The 25,652-nt window shown below is 42.3% G+C and overlaps 1 protein-coding gene across 2 annotated transcripts in view; it reads left to right on the plus strand.

Annotated features, from left to right (window-relative positions):
• The first annotated feature begins 1,861 nt into the window (after window positions 1-1,861).
• Window positions 1,862-25,652, plus strand: part of lpar2.L (lysophosphatidic acid receptor 2 L homeolog) — a 29,287-nt gene continuing 5,496 nt past the window's right edge. Inside the window, exons 1-2 of one of the 2 annotated variants that reach the window (XM_018253644.2) lie at window positions 1,862-2,011; window positions 10,205-10,958. In XM_018253644.2, the coding sequence (XP_018109133.1) occupies window positions 10,226-10,958 (733 nt within the window). In that variant the 5' untranslated portion in view covers window positions 1,862-2,011; window positions 10,205-10,225. Of the gene's footprint in view, window positions 2,012-2,033; window positions 2,331-10,204; window positions 10,959-25,652 lie in introns of those variants that run through there. The other variant, XM_018253646.2, reaches the window with a different exon arrangement.

Consider the following 25,652-nt stretch of genomic DNA (forward strand, 5'->3'; position numbering starts at 1 on the left):
CCTATGCCTGTACTGGTCTGAGCCAAACACCATACCTCCCAACATTTGGAAATAGAAAGAGGGACAAAAGATTTTTAAACACGCCCATTTTATGGCCACACCCCCTAAATACCACATCCGTTTTAACAAAATTTGGCAGGTTAAAGAAAGTTTGAACACATTTCTGGGAGTTTTAATGTCAGGTTTTCCGTGTTATTACAGTTTTGCTAATGAAGGTGAATTGCCCTTTAAGCTGCAAGTCACAGTTTCCCTGCTTATCTTAAATTGTTGCAGTTGTATCTTTGCTTATCTTAAATTATTATAAATGTATCTAAGTGCATCTGGCAAGTATTCTGGGCTCTCTGCCAAAAGACAAGTACGTTTTACAAACTTCGTATCTTTTTCTGGCTATTCAGTGCAAGAGATCAAAGAGAAATAGGGACATTTCAGTTAGGGTCAGGCCACTTTCGTGCGACTTCGGAAAACGAAGTGCCGCGTGTGCCTTCCCCCAGGCGATTTTCATTTTAGCCGATGGAGGGCAGGGGGAAGGCAGTTTGGGGAGATTGTGCCCCTACGAACAAGAGATTTGTCGATGGGGCGACTAATCTCCCCGAATCTGCTCGTGTGGCCAGACCCTAACAATGTGGGACAGTCCCGGTTTTGTCAGCTCAACCCGCACTCTCTACATTATACTAAAAGTTAACTTAAGGGCAGTGACATGCTGCTATTTCGGGAGATTAGTCGCCCAGCAACTAATATCCCCAAACTGCCTTCCCACTGGCTAGAATATAAATCACTGGCGGGATGGCACTCGGAATGCTTCGTTTTCTGAAGTTGCCTCACGAGAAAACTTCGGGCGACTTCGGACTTTCCCGAAGCGTTCCTAGTTCCATTCCGCCATCGATTTACAGTCAAACCGGTGGGAAGGCAATTCGCAGGCCCGGATTTGTGGAAAGGCCAGGGCCGTTCCGGCCATGAGGCAAGGTGAGCACCTTACCTCAGGCGGCAGTGAACGGCCAGTTACAAGGGGCGGCAAAAAGCCCCCTCCTGTAACTTTAAGAGACGAATTTACGTTTTTTAAATGGGAAATTCGGCTCTGCTAGTGCAGAAAGCGCAGTACGTACTCGCTGCGCTAGCGATGCAGCCCCCTTTGACCAGCTCCAATGCTTAACTTTTAAGCACGGAGCAGGAGAGGGGGGCGGCATCGGGGTTGCTGCCTCAGGCGGCAACAGCTCGCGAATCGCCCCTGGGAAAGGCCACCTAGGCCCGGGCCTAGGGTAGCAGGACTTTAGGGGGCAGCATGCTGCACAACCACACCCACATTTGTTCAAAAACACTGCGGATGCGCTAGAGATACAATCATTTTTTAAATTTTGCAATTTCTGGGCCAGATGCTGAAAATTTGCATAAAGGGGAGGGGACAGAGGCGACGAATGGCAGTGGGCCTAGGGGCGACCGCTGTGTAAATCCGGCTCTGGCAATTCGGGGAGATTAGTCGCCCGAAGAAGAAGTGATTTGAGCCTGGGCAACTAATCGCCCGAAATAGCAGTGGCGGCGATTTGTGTTAAAGTATTTAACATTTAACTGGTAGGAAACAATTGGTAATAAAGAGAAGAATGCAAATATATAAGGCAGGGATGCAGCCCAGTAAAATGAGCAGACAGTAAAGGTGCAGGTGCCTGTGGGCAGATAATGTTTGTGGAACTACATAAGTAGTAACTGACGTTGTGTTCTTCTACCTTGAGCCCAAGAAAGAAGGGGTTAACTCGAACCAGTTTCAGTCAGTCGTGCTGCAAAGGCCACGCCCCCAGGCACACCTTAGCCTGGCCCCTCCCACTGGGTTACACCTTGCAGCGGTGTTTGAGTGGGACAGCGTTGCCCCGCCCATCTCCTCTCAGTGTCTCACTGAGCCTGTGCCTGATATTTGGCTGCAGGATCTGGGTTGTGTAGGCGCGCTGCGGCTTGTCTCTAGGGCCCGTGCTCTGATGGAGGGAGAGAGGGGACAGGCGGAGGCTGCGCTGTAACATTGGAGGTAAGGAGTAATGGGGACGCGGAACTTTACTGGACTGTGGGAATGTAAATGAGTGGGGACAGTGCGCATTCACACACAGAGCAGAGAAGTGCTGGGTGAAGAATATTAAACGGAAAGATGATGTGGGGACAGTGAATAAAAAAGGGGAGATAGGGAGGGACGTGTCCTGTGAGTCTAGTGCAGAGGAATTCGTCAGACTGACTGTAGGGGAATCACAAGGCAGAGCAGAATGCAAACAAAAGAGAAAACAAATAGGAACATAGTTACTGGCCCTACTGTAACCTGGGTGAGCCAGAACTAACCAACCCCTTCTTAACAGGTAAGTGCCTGGAGCTGTGTGTGACTATTCCATGCTGGGAGATGTAGTTCAGCACAATGGACATCCCTGATGCTGATAGTACAGGATATCTTTATACATTGCTTTTTGTTGCCTGCTTTTCTGTTTTTGTTAATTGTCAGCAGTGTCTTACATATAATAACCTTATAAATGGTGCTGCATCAGCTGTGTATATTGTGTCACGTCTCATTAGAAAACTAGACCTTCTGTTGTAAAATAAGAGTCACCGTGGAGTTTCACCTCTTTTGTCTGCTCATCAGATTCCATGGTGACTTCTAGTATCCTTATATTTTACAACAGGGGGTACATCATTCCCTATATACTGCACTTCTTGATGCACATATACTACAACGGAGTTTCAGGGGCTGCTGACCCCCCTCCTGCTCCACGCTTTCAACTTTTAGGGGGTTTTTTATTAAAGGCTGAATGCCAAGAACTCGAAAAGATTTAGTTTTTTTTTTACTAGGAAATCCGAATTTTTAGTGGAAAAAAAATACACATTTTTCAAGATTTATTATACCCCTGAGGATGCAAAAAGTCAGAATGTGAAAATACTCCCATTTTCAACCTGTCGAGGTCCTGTAGAAGTCAATGGCAGAGGTCCTATTTGCAGTTTGAAGATGTTATGGTCTGCGCTGGGTTTCTTACAATAATCCAAACATTTCTGGCTTTTCCACCAATTCCTCTGATTTCACGAAAAATTCGGACTTTTTCAGCCGTCAAAATTAAAACAATCAGATTTTTCGTCCGACAATCCGAAAAAGTTGCGATTTTCATGCAACGTGTTTTTTTAATGAATCCAGGATTCGGTTCGGGATTTGGCCAGGATTCGGCCTTTTTCAGCAGGATTTGGATTCGGCCGAATCCTTACGCCCAGCCGATCCGAATCCTAATTAGGGGCAGGGAGGGAAATCGCGTTACTTTTTGTCACTAAACAAGGAAGAAAAAAATGTTTTCCCATTCCCACCCCTAATTAGCTTATGCAAATTAGGGTTTGATTCGGTTCGGTATTCAGCCAAATCCAAAATAGTGGATTCAGTGCATCCCTATAAATAAGAGTAAAGCGTGGATTCTAGTTTTGTCAGTCTTTTTTTATTTATAATACAAGAAAAATTAGGATTTTGATAAATACCCCCTTGGGGGGAGCATGTCCGGGTGGGGGATACATCACTAGTGCAGTGAATGCTATTGCACATATATATATTGTTTGCCAAATAAGATATATTTGTAGAATTCCTTCAGGTGATGAAAAAGTGAGATTTTATTGTAGTCCGTTTAATTATGCGAAACAATTATTTTAGGGAGGAATTCCCCTTTACTCATTTGGAAACACTCTGCAGTACAGCTATAGGATTTGTTATCTGCAAACCCGTTATCCAGAAAGCTCTGAATTACGGAAAGGCCCGTCTCCCATAGACTCAATTTTATCCATATAATCTAAATTTTTTTCTCTGTAATAATAAAACAGTAACTTGTACTTGATCCCAACTAAGATGTAATTGATCCTTATTGGAAGCAAAACCAGCCTATTGGGTTTATTTAATATTCAAATGATTTTCTAGTAGGCTTAAGGCTAGGGCCACACGGCGTGATTTTGCCGCGATTCTGCGCTGGGCGAGTTGCGAGTTGCGAGTCACTGCGGTTTTTAAGCCGAAATAGCTTTGTTAACTTTGGCGCTGGCGTCAATGCAAATCGCGGCGAAATCGCTGCGCTAATTCACACGCGGCGATTCGTTTTCTATTGTCGCCCGAAGTTGCCTCGCTGGGCGTTTCCGGGCGACAGTAGAAAAAGAATCGCCGCGTGTGAATTAGCGCAGCGATTTCGCCGCGATTTGCATTGACGCCAGCGCCAAAGTTAACAAAGCTATTTCGGCTTAAAAACCGCAGCGACTCGCAACTCGCCCAGCGCAGAATCGCGGCGAAATCGCGCCGTGTGGCCTTAGCCTTAGGCACATTATGAAGAGACAATAACTAAAAGATATAATGAGATTATAACTATGAGATTATAACTAAAAGATTTAATGAGGTGGCACAGCTGTACGGCAGCACAGGATGGGAAATGTGGTTTGACAGCAGGTTTAGAAATGTGCACAACAGACAGACATAGGCATATATAAAGCTTCTTTACCACTTCCTCAGTTTAAATGTGCCAGAAACTACAGACGGTCGTCTATACATAACATTTGTGTTTGTTACATGTGCAGGGTGTATTCAACTAATATAAACAGGCTAATCAACAGAAACTAATTAGGTCCAGTCAGGGTAGATGGGATTACTGAACTCATCCTGGAGCATTCTCAGCACATCTGGGTTTAGCCAACAGCAGGGAGTGCCAACGAGAAATACTCAGGATTTCTAAATCCTGTGGATAATGGCACATGTAATGTTTCACCTCTGTGCCTCCTGTCATTGATAAGAGTGGAAGTTGTGGTTTCTATACATATTAATGATAGTAGGCTCGGCTAGGTATCAGGCGTTAGCTCCACCAGCTGAAATACATATATGTTCCTTAAAGGGATACTGTCATGGGAAAACATGTTTTTTTCAATACACTGTCCGACTACTTGGCATTTGACTACCAGTTATGGGGAGGGCATAATGCAGTGCAGTTCAGGAGGGGGCACCTACAGGGTCTGTATTGCTTTCCTTGTCCCGCACACCTAATTCTAACTATTGAAGGATCTACAGCAGTTGCTGAACCGAAACCCCCAGAGTTTTTAAGGAGTTTCTGGAAGTCGGAGCCCTGTTTTGGAACTTGAAAACTTCTAGTCGCTCATTACACTGTATCAAAGTAGCTAGTTGGTTCTATATTTAATGAGACATCAATAAAGTCAGTGTGAATAGATGTACGATGGCTGGTCCATTGATTTGACATTTGTACTGCCCCCATACACACACTTCAGGATTCATTGAGGTCTGGCATAATGCAGAGAAACTGGCGAATTGCTAAAAAGTATCCCGTTCTCAGCCTCAAAACTATAAACCAGTTAGTCTGACGTCAGTAGTAGGAAAGCTTTTCAAAGGATTAATAAAGGATAAGATACTGGACTATATAGCAAATAATAATACTATGAGTTTGTGCCAGCATGGTTTTATGAGTAATAGATCTTGCCAGACTAACTCAATTTCTTTTTATGAGAAGGTAAGTAGAGACCTCGGTTCTGGGATGGCAGTGGATGTGATTTACTTAGACTTTGCTAAAGCATTTGATACAGTGCCACACAGAAGGTTACTGGTTAAATTAAGGAATGTTGGCCTGGAACATAGTATTTGTACCTGGATAGAGAACTGGCTAAAAGATAGACTACAAAGAGTGGTGGTAAATGGAACATTTTCTAATTGGACCAGTGTTGTTAGTGGAGTACCGCAGGGCTCTGTACTAGGTCCCTTGCTTTTTAACTTGTTTATTAATGACCTGGAGGTGGGCATTGAAAATACTGTTTCTATTTTTGCAGATGATACTAAATTGTGCAGAACTATAGGTTCCATGCAGGATGCTGCCACTTTGCAGAGGGATTTGTCTAAGTTGGGAAACTGGGCAGCAAACTGGAAAATGAGGTTCAATGTTGATAAATGCAGATTATGCACTTTGGCAAAAATAATATAAATGCAAGTTATACACTAAATGGCAGTGTGTTGGGAGTTTCCTTAAATGAGAAGGATCTAGGGGTTTTTATAGATAACAAGTTGTCTAATTCTGGACAGTGTCATTCTGTGGCTACGAAAGCAAATAAAGTTCTGTCTTGTATAAAAAAGGGCATTAACTCACCGGATGAAAACATAATTCTGCCTCTTTATAGGTCCCTGGTGAGGCCTCATCTGGAGTATGGGGGGCAGTTTTGGACTCCAGTCCTTAAGAGGATATAAATGAGCTGGAGAGAGTGCAGAGACTAAGTGCAACTAAACTGGTTAGAGGGAGGGAAGACTTAAATTATGAGGGGAGACTGTCAAGGTTGGGGTTGTTTTCTCTGGGAAAAAGGCGCTTGCGAGGGGACATGATTACACTTTACAAGTACATTAGAGGACATTATAGACAAATAGCAGGGGACCTTTTTACCCATAAAGTGGATCACCGTACCAGAGGCCACCCCTTCAGACTAGAAGAAAAGAACTTTCATTTGAAGCAACGTAGGGGGTTCTTCACAGTGAGGACAGTGAGGTTGGGGAATGCACTGCCGGGTGATGTTGTGATGCTGATTCAGTTAATGACTATAAGAGGGACTTGGATGATTTTTTGGACAGACATAATATCAAAGGCTATTGTGATACTAAGCTCTATAGTTAGTATAGATATGGGTATATAGAATTTATGTCAAAGTAGGGAGGGGTGTGTGTATGGATGCTGGGTTTTCATTTGGAGGGGTTAGACTTGATGGACTTGTCTTTTTTCAACCCGATTTAACTATGTAACTATGCAGTCCAGACACAGAATCTGCTACAGGTAACTACAGCCTGGTCTGACTAATGTGGTCGGTCTCGTGGAAGTAGAGTTGATCCCAGATTTCCATGTGGCTTCCCAGTTCCCACATCTGCCATAATGAGTAAAATAAATTGTTCAATGCCCCTCACATCCAACCAGTGTGCAGCGTTCATGTGAAAAGACACATCATTGGGTAAAATATAGCTGCGCCTGGAGGCCTGAGGCTGAACAAGTTGTGACATTCTCCGGTTCTCATGTTAAACTTTTTAAAGAAGAGAAATATTTCATTTGCCTTTTTTTTTCTCTTTTACATTGTCGCAGTAGGCAGAATTTTATAGGTTGGCCGACAATTTTATGGGCACCTGACTGAATTCTTTAAAATGGACTTGTGACAGAGAGGGGGGGTTGCAGGGGTGTCTGATAATATAAATATATGTGATTTTTTTTTGTTATTCATGTTTTCAAATTTTAGTACAGGTATGAGACCTGTTATCCAGAATGCTCGGGACATGGGGCTTTCCGGATAAGCAAATTTTCCATCATTTTGATCTTCATACCTTAAGTCTACTATAAAATCATGTAAACATTAAATAAACCCAATAGGCTGGTTTTGCTTCCAATAAGGATTAATTATATCTTAGTTTGGATCAAGTACAAGCTACTGTTTTATTATTATTATTATTATTATTATTATTATTGTTATTATTATAGAGAAAAGGGAAATCATTTAAAAAAAATTGGAATATTTGGATAAAATGTAGTCTATGGGAGCCGGCCTTTCCATAATTTGGAGCATTCTGGATAATGGACTTCTGGGTAACGGATCCCATACCTGTACCTTTTGTTTGTTGCATGTATATGCCCTTTCTTCCTGTTTATCAGTCATCAGTTTCCAAATGTATTTTTTTCCCTTAATCTGAGGCTGCGCAGACAATCTGGACAATCTGCAAGATACGGGTATTCTATTGTTAAAGGCACAGTACACAAGGGGAGCCCTTAATAGAATTAATTAGAACAATGGATGAGTCAAGGAAGCAAACAAGTGGCCCATTATCTTACAAAAAAAACCCCAGAATTTTTCACAAAATGACAAAGGGAAGTAGAAACAGACATCCATGTGTTGCTGCTGTGTATTGAGAAATCTCCTTATTCTGTGTGTTTGTATTAGTAGGGACAAAACCCTCAGTGTGGTCCTGCTCTTATGTCTTATGCAGACTAAAACTGAAGCTGCCCATAGCTTCAAAGATAAAGTTGTATTAATCTTCGTTTCATGCAATTTTTGGACCATGTGTAGAGCATACCCATACCTCCCAACTGTCCCATTTTTCACGGGACAGTCCCGATTTTGACAGCTAAAACGGCAGTCCCGAATTGTTACTGAAATGTCCCGACTTTCTCTTTGATCTCCTGCACTGACGCCAGACAAAGATACAAAGTTTCTGATTGGCTTTTGGCAGAGAGCCCAGAATATGAGGCACTTCAATACTTTTGTAACAATTTAAGATAAGCAAAGAAACAATTGTAACAATTTAAGATAATCAGGTCTCTTGGGAGAACTGAGATAAGCAACAGTAAAGGGCAATTCACTTTCATTAGCAAAACAGATAAAAACCACAGAAATGTGTTCAAACTTTCATAACCTGCCAAATTTTGTAAAATGAACATGGTCATTAGGGGTCACAAAAAAAAATTATTTTTGTTTCTGTTTGCAGAATGTTGGGAGGTATGCATCCCTACATTCGGACAGGCTAGGAAATTTCTGTCGGCTAATGATAATATCTCTGCATGTATTGCCTGACGATATCAATGGGTGACTGTCACTACTATTTGTAGGACGTAACTTCTGTGACATACTAAAATTATCTTTATTCCTTTAACTCTGAATTGAAAGGTCCCTGTGCGGTTTTGCTGCAATAGTCGCCAACATGGGACTGCATTGGTTGCTTTCTATGGGTTTAACTAAGTTAATGTTGGAGTGTTGAGTCCCCCAAGTCGCCCCGTCATGTGCCTGTACCCTAAGAGCAAACCCAGATTCATGAGCTACAGATTTTCATTGTTGTCGATAAACTGTTCAGCAGATAATGTAAAATTACAAATTAGAAGTAGATTCTAACTTTGCTTTTTGGGTATCGGCCTGATTTGCTGTGATGCTGATAAGGCTCTGGCACCCAACGCGTTTCCATTGTCGCCTTATAATAACAGTAATTGCTATAGATCTTTCTTTAGACAAGACTTGGAATTCATGCCATTGATTGTTTAAGAGAGTTTCGGTTGACGGTTTTAGAGCTGCTCATGGCACATCCCATTGTTGGTATTGGAAATTGACCCCTAGCGATTCTCCTGCATTTTGGTGTCGGCTGCTGGAGTGAGTGAACAGGACTGAATTGAATTTAGATGCGTTTCCATGGCCTTATGAGTACAGGTATGGGATCCGTTATCTGGAAACCCATTATCCAGAAAGCTCCGAATTACGGAAAGGCTGTCTCCCATAGACTCCATTTTATTCAAATAATCCAAATTGTTAAAACTGATTTCCTTTTTCTGTGTAATAATAAAACAGTAGCTTGTATTTGATCCCAACTAAGATATAATTAATCCTTATTCGTGTGAGTTTTATTTAAAATTCTATGAAATTCGAATATACTCGAAATTCGACTGGGGGGTTATTTATAAAAAAAAATTGAATATCTAAAACTCTGACTCATTTTACTGACCCAAAAACTTGAATCGAATTCGACCAAGCTCAATTTTTTTCTCCTGACTCAATGTCAGGAAGGCTACAAACATATCCAAAATGGTCACTGGACCTCTCCCATTGGCTTGTACATGAATTTGGCAGGTTTAAGGCGGCTAATAGTCAAATTCGAATTCTTAAAGCACCAGAGTCTCAAAAATCGAATTTGAATTTTTTACAAAACTCGAATTGAGTTTGGATAACTCCCTAGTCAAATTTGACAGTTTTGACCATAAAACTAATTAGAAAGTTAGAATTCAAATTTTCATTTCGACCCTTAATAAATCTGCCCCTTAAAGTATAAAGATCTGAATTACAGAAAGATCTGTTATCAGGAAAACCCCAGGTCCCGAGTATTCTGGATAATAGGTCCCATACCTGTAATAATTTTGCATTCAAGTCTTTTCTCATATAATTAGTGGCTCTGCTTCTAGGTGGGATGTTTAGAACTGTCTTATTAGTCCGTTACAGATAGTAATACAAGTGAAAAGTGTCAGCTCTGTGGTCCTAAGTTTAGGTTTAAGTCAGATAGTTGACTTTTTTGAAACTAGAGAGGGAGATGACCCAACAGCCAAACATTTGTAAGGCCATTGACGTACATTGGGTTCTGAGTAAACAGAAATAAATGGAATTGCAGTTTGATCATGTCAAATTATTTCTTGTTAAATTTCCTTGTTATAAATGTTTATTTCTCTCCCTCTAGGTCACGAACAAGCGCATCAAGATGAGTCAGTGCTTTTATAATGAGAGCATTAAGTTCTTTTACAACAATAGCGGGAAAGAACTCTATGACACATGGAGGACCAAGGACAAGCTGGTGGTGGGCTTGGGACTTACAGTGTGTGTCTTTGTGATGTTGTTCAACCTGCTTGTGATAGCCGCCATTATCATCAACAGAAGATTCCACTATCCAATCTATTATCTCCTGGGGAACCTGGCTGCAGCCGATCTGTTTGCTGGGGTTGCTTACACCTACCTCATGTTCCACACGGGGCCAAATACATCTAAACTGACAATAAAGACCTGGCTCGTTCGACAAAGTCTACTGGACACGAGTTTGACCGCATCAGTGGCCAATTTACTGGCCATAGCTGTAGAGAGGCATCAGACAATATTCACCATGCAGCTCCATAGCAAGATGTCCAACCAACGGGTGTTCATCCTCATTGCCTGCATTTGGATTATAGCGTTGTTGCTGGGTCTGATCCCATCTTTTGGTTGGAGTTGTATATGCAACATAAGTGCTTGTTCCAGAATGGCTCCTCTTTACAGCAGGAGCTACCTGATCTTCTGGGCAGTATCCAACTTGGTGGCTTTTCTGATCATGATGGGGGTCTACATGCATATCTTTATCTACGTCAAGGGGAAGATGACCAGGATGTCCCAGCACACGTCGTCTCAACCCAAGTATCGGGAGACCATGATAAACTTAATGAAAACTGTCTTCATTATCTTAAGTGAGTAAAATTTTAAGCATTTGTTTTTTGGGTGGTTTAGGGTAAGGCCACACAAGGAGATTCGGGGAGATTTTGTCGCCTGGCGACTAATCGCCTCGTCTTTTGAGCGACTATTGCGCCGAACTGCCTCAGCGTTTTTCCCCATAGGTTACAATGAAAAGTCACCTGCGCTAATGCACACTCGGCGATGCGTTTTCTATAGTCGCCCGAAGTTGCCTCAGTGAGACGAGGCGATTAGTCGCCAGGCGACAAAATCTCCCCGAATGTCCTCGTGTGGACTAGCCCTTAGAGGGACCAGTGCTGTTTGGTTTTATTTCAGGGAAGGGGAAAAAGCTGTCACCACTTAAAAGCCCTCTGTATAATGAGCTCATCCTTATCTTAAAGCCTGGCAAGCTGCTGCTGTGGCAAGGGAGGGGTTTGTTTGTACAGAGGGTGTCTCAGTGGGAGGCTGATTTGGATTTCTCATACAAACAACAAAAAGTTGAATGTGATCATTTTAGATTTTGCCCTGTGTGGTGCGCGAGATAACAAAACCTTCATGATGGTAATACTCTCAAAGTGGTACTACACAACCTATAAGTTGAAGCCCACATATAAAAATACAAATGGATGTTGGTGGAGATCTAGCAACATTGACCTATATATTTTGAAATTGTTCATCAATTAGTCTTTTTTTTGGGGTCAAGTGTTCAGGATTGCTGACCAGATTGCAGGGTCAGGGGCGATTCTAACCCCTCTGCTGCCATCCCTCCCCCACACGATTAACGATCGGAATATGATCGTACGATGCAAAAAACCCTATGAATTAGACTTCGAATTTCGTAGTATTCAATTAGATGGTCGAATTTCGAAATTCGACCCTTGATAAATCTGCCCCTTATAGTCTTATCAGTGATCTCACTAGATATCACTGTGCCCCACAGCAAGTTATTTTTCAGGACCCCAAAATGTCTAAAGGTTGACCTGTTTTACTAATATGTATTGAAATTTTACATGAAGTAGGGCTTTGTGGGACCTATAAATCTCCTGGTATTTGTACTAGTGTTTGTACTTAAATCTTTCTAATAAAAATAATATTTAAAAAACATATCTTCTAATTAAAACAATAGGCAAAAGTATGTTCAGCACAAGTCCTATTACGAAAAAGATCTGGTTGCTAGGCTCACTGTGCCTAGCCACAAGCCAGTGTTTTAAATTCTGAGTGCAAGATAAACTGGAGAGACACTGACCATGCCAGCTCTTGGCTTTCTGGGTGTGGCAGGGAGTTGTAGTTTGTTGCAGGTGGCAGAGCTCCAAACCCACCTCCATAGTTAACTTGATTTTATTGGGATAATTATATTCACAGTGCTTGATGCAGAAACCTGTAATAAGCTTTATTAAAATCTATACTAAGAACGGGCAGGAATGAACTTCCCCAGCAAGTGCTTTATTTTTAGCCGGGAAGCACTACAGAGAAACAATGAAAGTAATGTAGGTCTGAAACCCAAGTTCCTTTTTGTTAAATCAATCACAGTCAGCAGTTATAGTTATCAGCAGTGATGGTTCTAGTTGTTGGTAATAGGTGAGGAAAACTACTTGTGCTGGTTGGGTAGATTCCCAGTAAGGGCTCTTACACACGGGCGTTCCGACCTGCGCTCCCCTGCGTTCCGTTTTTTGGCGTTCAGCCGCAGGGGAGCGCAGGAATAGACGCAAGTCATTATTTGAAATGGGGCTGTACTCACTCAGGCGCGTGTAGGCGCCGAACGCAGGAAAAATGCAGCATGTTGCGTCTGAACCTGCGCTCCCCTGCGGCTGAACGCCAAAAAACGGAACGCAGGGGAGCGCAGGTCGGAACGCCCGTGTGTAAGAGCCCTTACTGTTGACGGGCAGAGTATAGAATTTTAAGGTTCGGAGAAGTCCTTCCTAATAACTCTATTAGCTGCAGCCTGCTTTGTGTACCATTGTTAAAGGGGAACTATCACGAAAATGAAAATCGAATATAAGCTTAATCATACGGAATTAAGACACTTTCTAAATACAGCCAATTAAATACTGTGCATCATTTCTGAATTAATCAAGTTTATCTTCACTATTCCTCTCTCCGCATCTATTTCTCTTCATTCTCTCTTCATACAACAGTTGGGTGTCAGATATTCATTGACAGTTAGATCCAATAAATCTTATAGGGGGTTTCCTGTCCTAGCAGATGTATTAGAGCTCACTCAAATAACTGATTCCAGTACAAACAAAATCTAACAAAATAACTGCCTTTTGCACAAATTCTGCATGTAGAGAGACAGGATTTCTGGTGATTTTAATAGAGTGAGCTCTAATTCATCTTCTAGGCAAAAGGAGCTCCCCTATAAGATATATTGGATCTAACTGTCAATTAATATCTGACACCCAAGAAGACAGAATGAAGAGAAACAGATGCTGAGAGAGGGAAAGGGAAGATAAACTTGATTATTTCAGAAACAATGCAGAATATTTAATTGATTGTATTTAGAAAGTTTCTTATTTCAGTATGATGAAGCTTATATTCAATTTTCATTTTCGGAATAGTTCACCTTTAAGAACTGGCAGCCCCTTGGGGCAAGATTAATTTTTTGCATGTGGATCTGTATGGTTGCATGCAAAGGGGATGTTAAGAAACTTAAACGGATACTGTCATGGGAAAACATGTTTTTTTCATAATGAATCAGTTAATAGTGCTGCTCCATTTTTCAAAAGAGCAGTACAGCAGTAAAGAGTGATTGAAGTTTATCAGAGCACAATTCACATGACTGGGGGCAGCTGGGAAACTGACAATATGTCTAGCCCCATGTCAGATTTCAAAATTGAATATAAAAAAATCAGTTTGCTCTTTTGAGAAACGGATTTCAGTGCAGAATTCTGCTGGAGCAGCACTATTAACTGATGTGTTTTGGGAAAAAATATGTTTTTCCATGACAGTACCCCTTTAAGATGTACCAGGGTAGGGGTATATATGTGGGATAATATGTACGTTAAGGCAAGGTAATTTCCAGGTGATATTGTAACCTTGGTATAGTAAGACAAGATGATGTAAGAGTAGGCTGGTGTGTATAGAATTGTATATATAGCAAGGATAGTTAGGAATAAATGTAAAAATGCCCATTGTCGGCTGAGTGTTAATTAGAAAAAGTACAAATGATCTGGCAACTGATATTCACTTGTCACTGAATAATTGATTAGTAGGAATTTCTAGCCATGTAGCAGCATATTCTGCACAGTCTGCCTGGGCTCTTTTGTCTCAGTGATTGGAATGAATATTTAAAGGGGATGAAAGAAACACACGATTCTTGGCAGCTTTCCAGTATACATTCATTACACATTATCAGTGGTTTTGAAGTTGTGTAAATGAAATGGCTTCTGAAATGAATGTCTGTCTGTCTGTCACTTTTGTGTGGTGGTTCTGACTCGAAACAATCTAGTGGAAGGCAACCAGCTAACAGACTGGTAAAAGAAGCACACTGCTGATTTCTGCTATGTTGTTGCAATAGACAGAACCAGCAGTGCACAAAGGAACAGTTGCGATTGGGGGGTTACTTCCCCTTTAAATGGTAGAGATGATTGTTTCTCTCCGCTTAATGCCATATGATTTATAGGAAGGGGGGAATGTTTAGATGTTCTTTTTGTTGTTATTATTATATAAACCTTTTCCATAATACTGCATTGTGTATTAAGTAAACAAAACCCTTTGTTCGTGTGTCTTTATAAATGGGCCATTGTCGCTGCATCATTTTCGCTATGGGTGGCACAAGGTTTATGTCTCTGGGCTATAGCATAAGGGTAGGACTGCACGGGCGATTTAACCTGCGATACCTTCCTTTCTGACACGATGAGACTAATCACAGGGGTCGTGTCGGATGCGCCGAATCAAATGGTGCACGTAGACATTGCATTGCACCCGGAACGACACAACTGTCACACGCGACCACTGCATGTTGCGTCTTCATCCAACAGTCGCGTCAGATGCCATCAGTTTCTACGTGCGACATTTGTAGTAATTACATTAGATTCGGCGCATCTGACGCGACGCCTGTGATTAGTCTCATCGTGTCGGAAAAGAAGGTATCGCAGGTAAAATCGCCTGTGGAGTTCTACCCTTAGGCTTCTGTCTCTGGGCTATAGCATAAGGGTAGGACTACACGCTATCCGACGCTACACAACAAAACACACGCGTCAAGTCGGATTCGACAGGAACAAGGTAAGTAATATAAAATCGGATGGTGTTGCAACGGTTATCCGACGTGGCATGACTGTCGGATGCAAAAGCTGCTACTGCATCTGACAGTCGTGTCGCGTCGGATCACAGTTGCGACACCATCCGACTTTATATTACTTACCTTGTTCCTGTCGTATCCAACTTGACGCGTGCATTTTTTCACCCAGCATCGGATCCGACGGAAGCGCTTCAAAGTCGGCCGTTTAGTCCTACCCTAAGACAACTTTAAATATAAAGTTGGATGGTGTCGCAACTGTGATCCGACGCGACACGACTGTCAGATGCAGTAGCAGCTTTTGCACCCGACAGTCATGCCACGTCGGATAACCGTTGCAACACCATCCGATTTTATATTACTTACCTTGTTCCTGTCGAATCCGACTTGACGCGTGTGATCCTTGCGAAAGCAGATTCTCCGCAGGCAAAGAATCCATTGCCCTGCTGCACCCCTAGCCTTTGAACTGCAGGTGGATGTAAAATGCCGCATTTCGAAATCTGTCGCGACTGCCAGCGGAAACAATGCTTCCGGGTGCGGGCAGACCGGGGCAGATGGGCAGTTTTAGGTTTGTTAGGGCAGTGGCACACGATAAGATTTGAAAATGCCTCTCCAATGCCGGTAATTGAAATCACTGGCGGTATGTCCAACCGATCGCTAAATCGCCCGAAGTTTCCTCCTTTTTGAGCACTTTAGAGTTCATTTAGACATACCTCCAGCGATTTCATGGTTTTCGGTGGAAAATCTGAAAAATGTGTGTTTTTTTTTCTAGTTTTTTTCCTGCACTGCAGTTTTTAGGGAAAATATATTGATAAATAAGGGTAAATAACCCATGCGGATTTAGTCAGAGTATATTTCATAAAATAAAGAGATAAATTCAGGTTTTGATAAATAACCCCCTTAGTGTCTATGATGGCAGCCGTGAGGGGCTCATCTAGGTACTGCAAACTTGATAAACTTGATAAACCTGAGTATAACGAGACTTACTATTTAAGTTATTCTGTGTTTCCAGCTTCCAGAAGTTTTACAGAATTACTTATGGTTATTCTTTAAGGCCAGACCACCTGGGAGACTAACTTGCCCTTCCCTATACCCTTTGTAGAGAGCAGCAGTGTTATGCTGGAACAGAGACGACACATGAAGAATTACATGTACGACCCCTGCTCATACACTTATTGGCGTGGTCTTAGTTCCAGAGTTTCAGCACTGGGTACATATTACAGGATTACAGGAGAGTTCTGCATTGTGGGTTTATGGTGAAAAGGTGTGGCTCTCAATGACACCAGTATATGTGTCTATATACTATTAGTACTGAACAAATATTGCTTAAGTACATCAGGTGTGAATTAGGGCAGGTGAGGAAGGAAAAGGTTACAAGTCATATAGTAGTCACCAGACAAGGGTGTATGTAGCACAGGCACTTTTTCTCCGGAGAAAATACTGGCCTAGGTAGGTGGAAGCAACAAGAACATGGGGGTTAAAGGAGAACTAAACCTTAAAATGAATATGGCTAAAAATACCATATTTTATATAGTGAACTTATTGCACGAGGCTAAAGTTTCAGCTTGTCAATAGCAGCAATGATCCAGGACTTCAAACTTGTCACAGGGGGTCCCCATCTTGGAAAGTGTCTGTGACACTCACATGCTCAGTGGGCTCTGATTGGCTGTTGAGAAGCTAAGCTTAGGGCTCGTCACTAATTATCCAGCAGAAAATGAGGTTGGTCTGTAATATAATCTGATGCTACAGGTTTGCTGATTATTAAATTCTGATGCTAATTGCACTGGTTTCTGTGCTGCCATGTAGTAATTATCTGTATTAAAGGAGAATTCAACCCTTAACTAAAAAAAGCCGACCCCTTTCCTCCTCCCCCCCCCCGCCCCAGCCCCGCTGCTACCCCACTACTTACACCTCGGTGAAGACTCACGGCAGCCATCTTCAGGGTCTTCGTGTCTTCTTTCGGCTCTTCGTCAATTTCCGTTTATTTTGGCGCATGCAAAGTTGTTGCGAACTGAGAAATTGCTCCAACTGTGCATGCGCCACTTTGCCGGTCTCAGTCTCAGATGAACAAAGACCCGGTAAATGGCTGACGTGAACTGTGATCCCTGAATTTGCACCGAGGGGTAAGTAAAAAGTTTGGGGCATTTTCCCAGGTTAGTAGCTAGACTGGGGGGGGGTCTACGTAGGGTAGGGGGGGGTAGGAGATTTTTTTTAGTTAGGGTTGAATTCTACTTTACTAATCAGCCTTATATTGTGACATTTCTATTCTATGTGTACTGTATATTGTGAGTGGGTCCCTAAGCTCAGTAAGTGACAGCAGCACAGAGCATGTGCAGTGAATCAGCAGAAAAGAAGATGGGGAGCTACTGGGGCATCTTTGGAGACACAGATCTTTACTGCTAAAGGGCTGTGGTTGCCTTGGGCTGGTACAGAAGCACAAAGCATCATGTACAACATTTCTAGCCTACGTCTTTAGTTAAGCTTTAGTTCTCCTTTAAGCTTTTCATTGCCAACAATAAAAGTAACCTGCTGAGTTTATGAGCGGCTTTCTATTATTTCCCTGGCTGGGTGACAAGCCTTATTGCCCGCATCACGTTCCTTTCCATTGAATACATGTGATGTGCAGCCGGCTCCGTTTGTAAAAGTTGTTTGATGTGCACCACAAGCTTGTGAGCCTATAGGATTGTGTATAGCAGCTCCCACATACATGGCACATGATATTGCCTATATTACAATGAATGAATGAATTTAGTGCCAGGTAGACAAATTGCAGGAGGCCCTGCCCAGCTCAGGGATAGGCTCACTCTACTCTAGTGATTCACCCAAGGGTACTGGGAGTTATGATGCAGTTGAAAAGCGGCAGTTTCAGGATTGTGGCTTTCTTGTATGAGAGCAGAAAATCCTGTTTCTCGTTCACCTTGAAAAATGAGGCCGATATTTTATTGCTTGTTTCATGAGTTATAGTTTTCTGAAGGGTTTCCGCTGAATAGTCTGTGCGTATCTGCCCATTACTGATGTGCTGGCTGATCTGTACCCGTGGGCGTCAGGCTTTCCATTTGTCGTTATTGTTTGAATACTAAACGCACCAGGGCTTTGTGTTTGTGTGATATGTTCCCTATTGTACAGATGTCACCCTCCGGCCGTGGGCTTTTCAACTGACACACCTGGTTATCCTTGTTTCCATTATATATCCCTCCAAGAACATTTATGACCCCCCGAGCTCATAGAGGGAGATTTTGAGTAAGATTGTAATATGCTATTACATACCTCCCAACTGTCCCATTTTTCACAGGACAGTCCTGCTTTTGACAGTTCAAGTCGCAGTCCCGGATTGTTACTGAAATGTCCCGACTTTCTCTTTGATCTCCTGCACTGAACAACCAGAAAAAGATACTAAGTTTCTAAAACTTGGCTTTTGGTAGAGAGCCCAGAATAGATGGCAGGTGCACTTAGATACATTTGTAACAATTTAAGATAAGCAAAGAAACACTTGTAACAATTTAAGATAAGCAGTAGTGATGTGCACGTCGGTATTCCCCCGACCCTAACCTGGCTTCCCTTAGCCCGCGCCCTCCCGCATCTGACTTCTTGGTTGCTTTTATAGATCCGCACTGACCTGCCCCGCCGATGACGTCACAAAAGAGACAGGTGAGGAAGAGTGCGAGGTCAGCCCAAACCTGCCCAACCCATGGGTATCGGGCCGTCCCGGCCTTCACTAATAAGCAGGTCTCTTGGGGAAACTGTGACTTGCAGCTTAAAGGGCAATTCACCTTCATTAACTGCAAAAACTGTAATAACACATAACCACAGAAAAGTGTTTATACTAGGGATGCACCGAATCCACTATTTTGGATTCGACCGAACCCCCAAATCCTTTGCAAAAGATTCGGCCGAATACATAACCGAATCCTAATTTGCATATGCAAATTAGGGATGGGAAGGGGAAAACATATTTTACGTCCTTGTTTGTGACAAAAAGTCACGTGATTTCCCTCCCTGTCCCTAATTTGCATATGCAAATTAGGATTCGGTTCGGCCAGGCAGAAGGATTTGGCGGAATCCTGCTGAAAAAGGCCGAATCCCGAGCCGAATCCTCTATTCGATGAATCCCTAGTTTATACTGCCATATAACCTGCCAAATTTTGTAAAATTAACATGGAAAATAGGGGGTGTGGCCACACAAGTGGGCGTGGAAAAAATTCCAGCAAATCTTTTTGTCCCTCTTTCTATTTCCAAAATGTTGGGAGGTATGTTATTAAAATGGCATATTAAACTTCTAAACCATATTCAGTCCCTGCCCTGTAAATGTATTGGCTGAATTTTATTTATGAGAACCAGATGAAAAGCAGTGTGCACATTTCAGACACAGAGCTTACAATCTAATCATGACTACTGTGCAACTAAACCCACACAGGCTGACTAGTGATCTGATTGTGGACTGAAAGACTGATTGGATGGTGTAAGTTTTGGATTGCCAAAATGAAATTTGAGTTATGGAACCCCCTAGTCATTTTGATCAATATCTTTAATTAGAAAAAGGAAAGTGGTTGCTTCCTACAGTTAAAGACCCTGGGTTACAGGTAACTGGGAAATGAGCGTCTCCATTGTACAGTGAATTTACCTTTTTATTCTGTCTCTTGTTCACAGTGAGACTTGTAAAGCTGCCAGGGCTATTAAAGGAAAACTATACCCCCAGACAATGTAGGTCTCTATAAAAATATGCTGCATAAAACAGCTCATATGTGAAACCCAGATTCATCTAAATAAACCATTTTCATAAAAATATGATTTCTTAGTACAGGCATGGGATCCGTTATCTGGTAACCCGTTATCGAGAAATTATGGGAAGGCTGTCTCCCATAGACTCTATTGTAATGAAATAACTCGAATTTTTAAAAATTAAAAAAATTCCCTTTCCTCTGTATTAATAAAACAGTACCTTGTACTTGATCTCAACGAAGTTATAATTAATCCTTATTGGAAGTTAAACCAGCCTATTGGGTTTATTTACTATTTAAATTAGTAGACTTTGGTATGGAGATCCAGATTACGGAAAGATCCATTATCCGGAATACCCCAGGTCCCAAGCATTCTGGATAATAGGTCACATACCTATAGTATGTGCCATTGGCTAATCCTCAGTAGAAAATTGCGATTTTAAGAACTAAAGGCCCCCATAAACAGGCAGATATAAACTGCAGACGGATTAAGTCGGAAGTTTATAGGCAGTGTATGGGACCCTCCAACTGACTTAACTGATATTTTGGGCAGATGCTGATTGGGTGGGTTTAAACATCCTGCCGAATCGAGAAACACATTGGTTTATTGATGCGGCCCTCGATCTGCCCACCCGTATAGATCGTTGGGCCCTAGGACCCACAATTGGATCAGCCCGATATCGGCCAGCTGAAGGTGGGCATATTGGGGAGAGATCTGCTTGTTTGGCAATGTCGCCAGCTTAAGGGCCGCCCTCTAGGATTGTACGATTCACAGTGCACACAAACAAACCAAGGGCACACAATGCATGTTAGGTCACATGAGCCAATTAGTGCACTGAAGGTGGCCATACACTATTAGATCCTCTCGTTTGACAAGGTCGCCCAAAGAGTGGAACTCAACCTGATATGCCCACTAACAGCTGGGCGATATCGGTGGAATCCAAACGTTCGGAGGACCGCATCAACTAGCCGATGCGGTCCTGGATCATACAAAAAAAAAATAATCAAACTTAAGGGATCGATATCTGGCCAATTTTTGGCCTGATATCGATCAGGAGGACCCGTCGGGAGCATGGACAAATAAGATGCCGAAACGGTCTAGGACCGATATCGGCAGCTTTAATCTGCCTGTTTATGGCCACCTTAAATTCTTCCTGTCACAGTTGGAGCTGCAGTATTTCCTGTCAGGTGATCTCTGAGGCAGCACACGGAGCAGCACAAAATGGCGGCTCAAGGTAAAAGAAGTGGCAGTATTCACTGCTATATATTCCAGTTTGGTAAGATTCTTTAATAGGTCACTTAATATGATATGAACTATCTGTCGGTTAAATATTCTTTCTGGGAGAATAGTTTTCCTTTAACCCGCTCAACCAGAAAGAAGACTGATTCCTAGGCTAGATTATATTTGTTATTGTTATCATTTTGTATTGGGTTATCCTACTCTCTCCCTTTATTGGGACATTACAATCAATGGCTGCTTTTTAGCTCATCGCTTATATTGAGCACCATTACAAACATGAACGTCCGCGTTTAATAAGCAGAAATGACACTGAATGAACGTCTGTACCAGTAGACGGTTGGCTGTCACGCGGAGTCTCTTTGCGAGGCTTGTGGTACATGATTTCAGTATCTTTTATTTATCTTTCCTTTTGCTTATCAGTTCAAGACTTTGGTTGGTATCAGACACATTGGGTGCCAGACACATTTTCTATGCATTGTGACTCTGAATCTCTTAACTTGCCATCAGCAAAGTCAGTTTATCAAATGGCAGAGAATGTGCACAACCTCAATTTTGAGGAAATGGTTCAGTTCGATGTATAAAACACACACGTTACCTGAGCTGATATGCTGAGAAAACAGCTGATAAATACAAGCTTTGTGCTTAGTTCGGGGGATCCTATTCTGCTATAGTTTTATGATATGTCTGTGTATGGGCAATTAGCGGTATTAAAGGGGTTGTTTGACCCTAGCAACCATGCATTGGTTTGAATAAGAGACTGGAATGTGAAAAGGTCTGGATTGAAAGACTAGTAATAAAAAGTAGCAATAACAATAAATTTGTAGCCTTACAGAGCATTTGTTTTTTTTTTTAGATGGGGTCAGTGACCCTCATTTAAAAGTTGGGAAAGAGTCAGAAGAAAAAGGCAAAAAACTCAAAAACTTTAAAAAAAATAAACAATGGAGACCAATTGAAAAGTGGCCATTTTATAACCTCATACCTCCCAACTGTTTTCAGCATGACAGTCCCGTTTTTGACAGCTCAATCCGCATTCCCGCGTTTATACTGAAAAGTCCCGACTTTATCTGCACTTAGGCAGAAAAAGAAACAAAATTTATAACTTAATTGGCTTTTGGCAGAGAGCCCAGAACATCCACTAGGTGCAACTAAGATACTTTGTAACAATTTTGAGATAAGCTAATAAGTAATTGTAACAATTTAGATAAGGAGGTCCTTTGCGGAAAGTTAGACTCTAAAGTTAGACAGTTTAAGGGCGCTTCTTCCCGCCGGCTAGGATGAAAATCGCCGGCGGGATGGCACTTGAATCGCTTCCACTTTCTGAAGTCGCCCGAAGTTTCCTCGTGAGACGACTTCGGAAAACGAAGCGTTACGAGTACCATCCCGCCGGCGATTTTCATTCTAGACGGCGGGAAGATTTTTGGAGATTAGTCGCCTGAAGAAGAAGCGATTTGTCGCTGGGCGACTAATCTCCCGAAATAGCAGCGTGTGTCTCTGCCTTAAAGGGAAACTCACCTTCATTAGCAAAAGTGTAATAACTGGAAAAGAAACCTGAAATATGTTCAAACTTTCATAACCTGCCAAATTTTGAACAATGAACATGGTAATCAGATGGTGTGGCCACAAAATGGGTGTGGTCAAAAAATCCCCACGCTACGCACAGCAAATATTTTTGTCCCTCTTTTTATTTCCGAATGTTGGGAGGTATGAGACATACTTAAAGGTGAAGCAACTCTTCATGCTGGTATTGCTGCACTTAGATTACTCCAGCCATTGTTCTATAGCAATGCTATTGTTGCTTTATAATGAGACAAACAGTGGAGTTTTAGGCAAGACTGAAAATGCTAGAGAAAACAAAGCAAGAAGAGCATAATTAGACATTGCTATTAAACGGGTGGAATTGAAATGAAGGTTTAGAGGCCATTTAATGTTTGAGTAGAAAGAAAAGAGCGACGGTGAAGTGCAGGGAAATCTTATACTTTTAGCCCTAGAGTTTCAGAGGGGAGAGGAAATGAGAAACAGAAGAAGAAGGTGACATGAATATAACATGAAGGGGGGAGAAGAGACATCTGCGGAGAGACCAGGGAGGAGATGACAACAAATAATTGAGTCTCACAATTACAGGCAGCTGCTCTGTCTCTGTCGTGTGGATTTATATCCTCCTGGGGTTGGTCCCATGTTTACTTGATCCCACAAAGGAGGATTCACTGGAAAATAAAATAATGTTCTTGATAAGAGAAGAATGTGTTGGAGAGGGAAAGGTTCATGCTGCAGTCTGACCATCACCCATTCACTGGGCTTTAATAAAGATACCGGGCTAACCTTGTGACCGTAGCAGACTCCCAGCATGCCCCAGTGATGAGCCGGATTGAATAATTCAAATTTCAAATGATTCCGATTTTTAAAGATGATTTCATTCTTCTCTGTAGTAGTAAAGCGATACAGGTATGGGACGGGTTATGCAGAATGCTCTGGACCTGGGGTTTTCCAGATAACAGATTTTTCCATAATTTGGATCTTCATACGTTAAAGAGATACTGACACTAGAAATTATACATTTTTTACATCTATCATAATATTGGCTTTGCATGCTACTTGGAATTTTGCCATAAAGTATTTGCAGAATGCTTTTCCCATTACCTGTCTGTTCTAGTGATGTGTGGGCCGGCCCGATACTCGCGGGTCGGTCAGGATCTCGCACACCCCCGTGAGCTCTTCTTCCTGCTCTCCCTGTTCTCCACCTTGCACTGCTGTCTTCCTCTTTTATAGCCGCGCTCCAGCTCACGCCGCCCCTTTCGTGACGTCAGCGACGGGGCGGGTCTATTAAAGGAACCCAGAAGTCGGGTTTTACCCGACCCACACATCTCTAACGTGTTTGTCTATGAGGGGGCTGCCATATTTGTGCCCAATGTGTAAAAGAAACGGATCCGCACACACACCGATTAGTGCAGTTGGGGATTATCCCCTTTTATTCAGCCACCAAACATCAACGTTTCGGGGGGGAACACCCACCCTTCATCAGGTCCTGATGAAGGGTGGGTGTAGGGTGGGTGTTTGGGTGTTCCCCCCCGAAACGTTGATGTTTGGTGGCTGAATAAAAGGGGATAATCCCCAACTGCACTAATCGGTGTGTGTGCGGATCCGTTTCTTTTACACATTGGTTGCTAAGGGACCCGGCCGGGTCAACGGAAGGAACGCACCACCAGCTTGCAGGATTGGTGAACTACAGGTGTGCGGTAGGAGAATTACATTGCCATATTTGTGCAGCAGGAGTCCGTTACCATTTGAAACTTTTACTGACAGGGTAAGATGTGACAGTCAGGTTGGCAAAACAGTCAGGTTTAGGAACTTCAACTAACAATTACTTACAAAAACCAACCTCTCAGCAAAAAAACAATCAACATAACCTATAGGTAACTTTTAATGTACATTCATATTTTCAAAATTAGTTTTTTAGTGTCAGTATCACTTTAAGTCTACTAGAAAATCAAACATTAAATAAACCCAATAGGCTGGTTTTGCTTCCAATAAGGATTAATTATATCTTAGTTGTAGTGGTGTGCTATTCCCCCACTATTTATAGACCTGCGCCCGGCCTGACTTGCAGTGATGTCACAAGAGGGGCGGGTGCAAAGGTGGGTGTGAGTAAACCAACGGATTTTGGGCCGGCCTGCACATCACTACTTAAGGTGGCCATACACGGGCAGATTTAAGCTGCCAATATGGGTCCTTTAGATCGAATCACCTCAGGTCCTCTCGATCGGTATCAGGCCAAAATTGGCCAGATATCGATCGGTCAAGTTTGATTTTTTTCTATGATCCAGGACCGGATTGGCTAGTTGATGCGGTCCTGTGACCTGTCTGATTCACCCGTTATCACCCAGCCGTTAGTGGGCGTATCAGGTTAAGATCCACTCGTTTGGCGACCTTGTCAAACGAGCACATCTTATAGTGTATGGCCACCTTAAGTTGGGTTCAAGTACAAGGTACTGTTTTATTATTACAGAGAAAAATAAAATCTAGAGCAAATTGCAGGTTCTAGTACAGGTCTACATGTTGCTCCCACTGGCCTAAAAGCAGGTGCTTATTTTTGAATTCCTTGTTTGGAGGCAAGTCTTGGTTACATAAAAACCAGGTTTATGGCCAAACAAATCTTCCTGTAGACTGGTAGTCCACATAGGGGCTACCCCTCAAAATGGCACCCCCAGGAACCTTAACATGCTTCTTTTGCTCCCCAACTCTTTTTACATTGAATGTGGCTCACGGGTAAAAAAGTAAAAAAAAATTTTGGGGACCCCTGATCTAGGGTCAGAATAATGAAGATAAGGAACGTTTATTTTTCATGATTGGTGACATATTCCTTTAATTCCTGGAGTCATGTGATTTGTAGCTGCTTTGTCCTACCATAAACAGAATAGCAGTGTCACTCTAGGACAGAGCCGCCAAACTCGTTTTTTATGATTGCAGGCAAAATGAAATCGTTTTTTACAAATTTAGATTTTTTTGGATATAATGGAGT

Source organism: Xenopus laevis, chromosome 3L (genome assembly GCF_017654675.1).
Source record: "Xenopus laevis strain J_2021 chromosome 3L, Xenopus_laevis_v10.1, whole genome shotgun sequence".
Lineage (NCBI taxonomy): Eukaryota > Metazoa > Chordata > Amphibia > Anura > Pipidae > Xenopus > Xenopus laevis.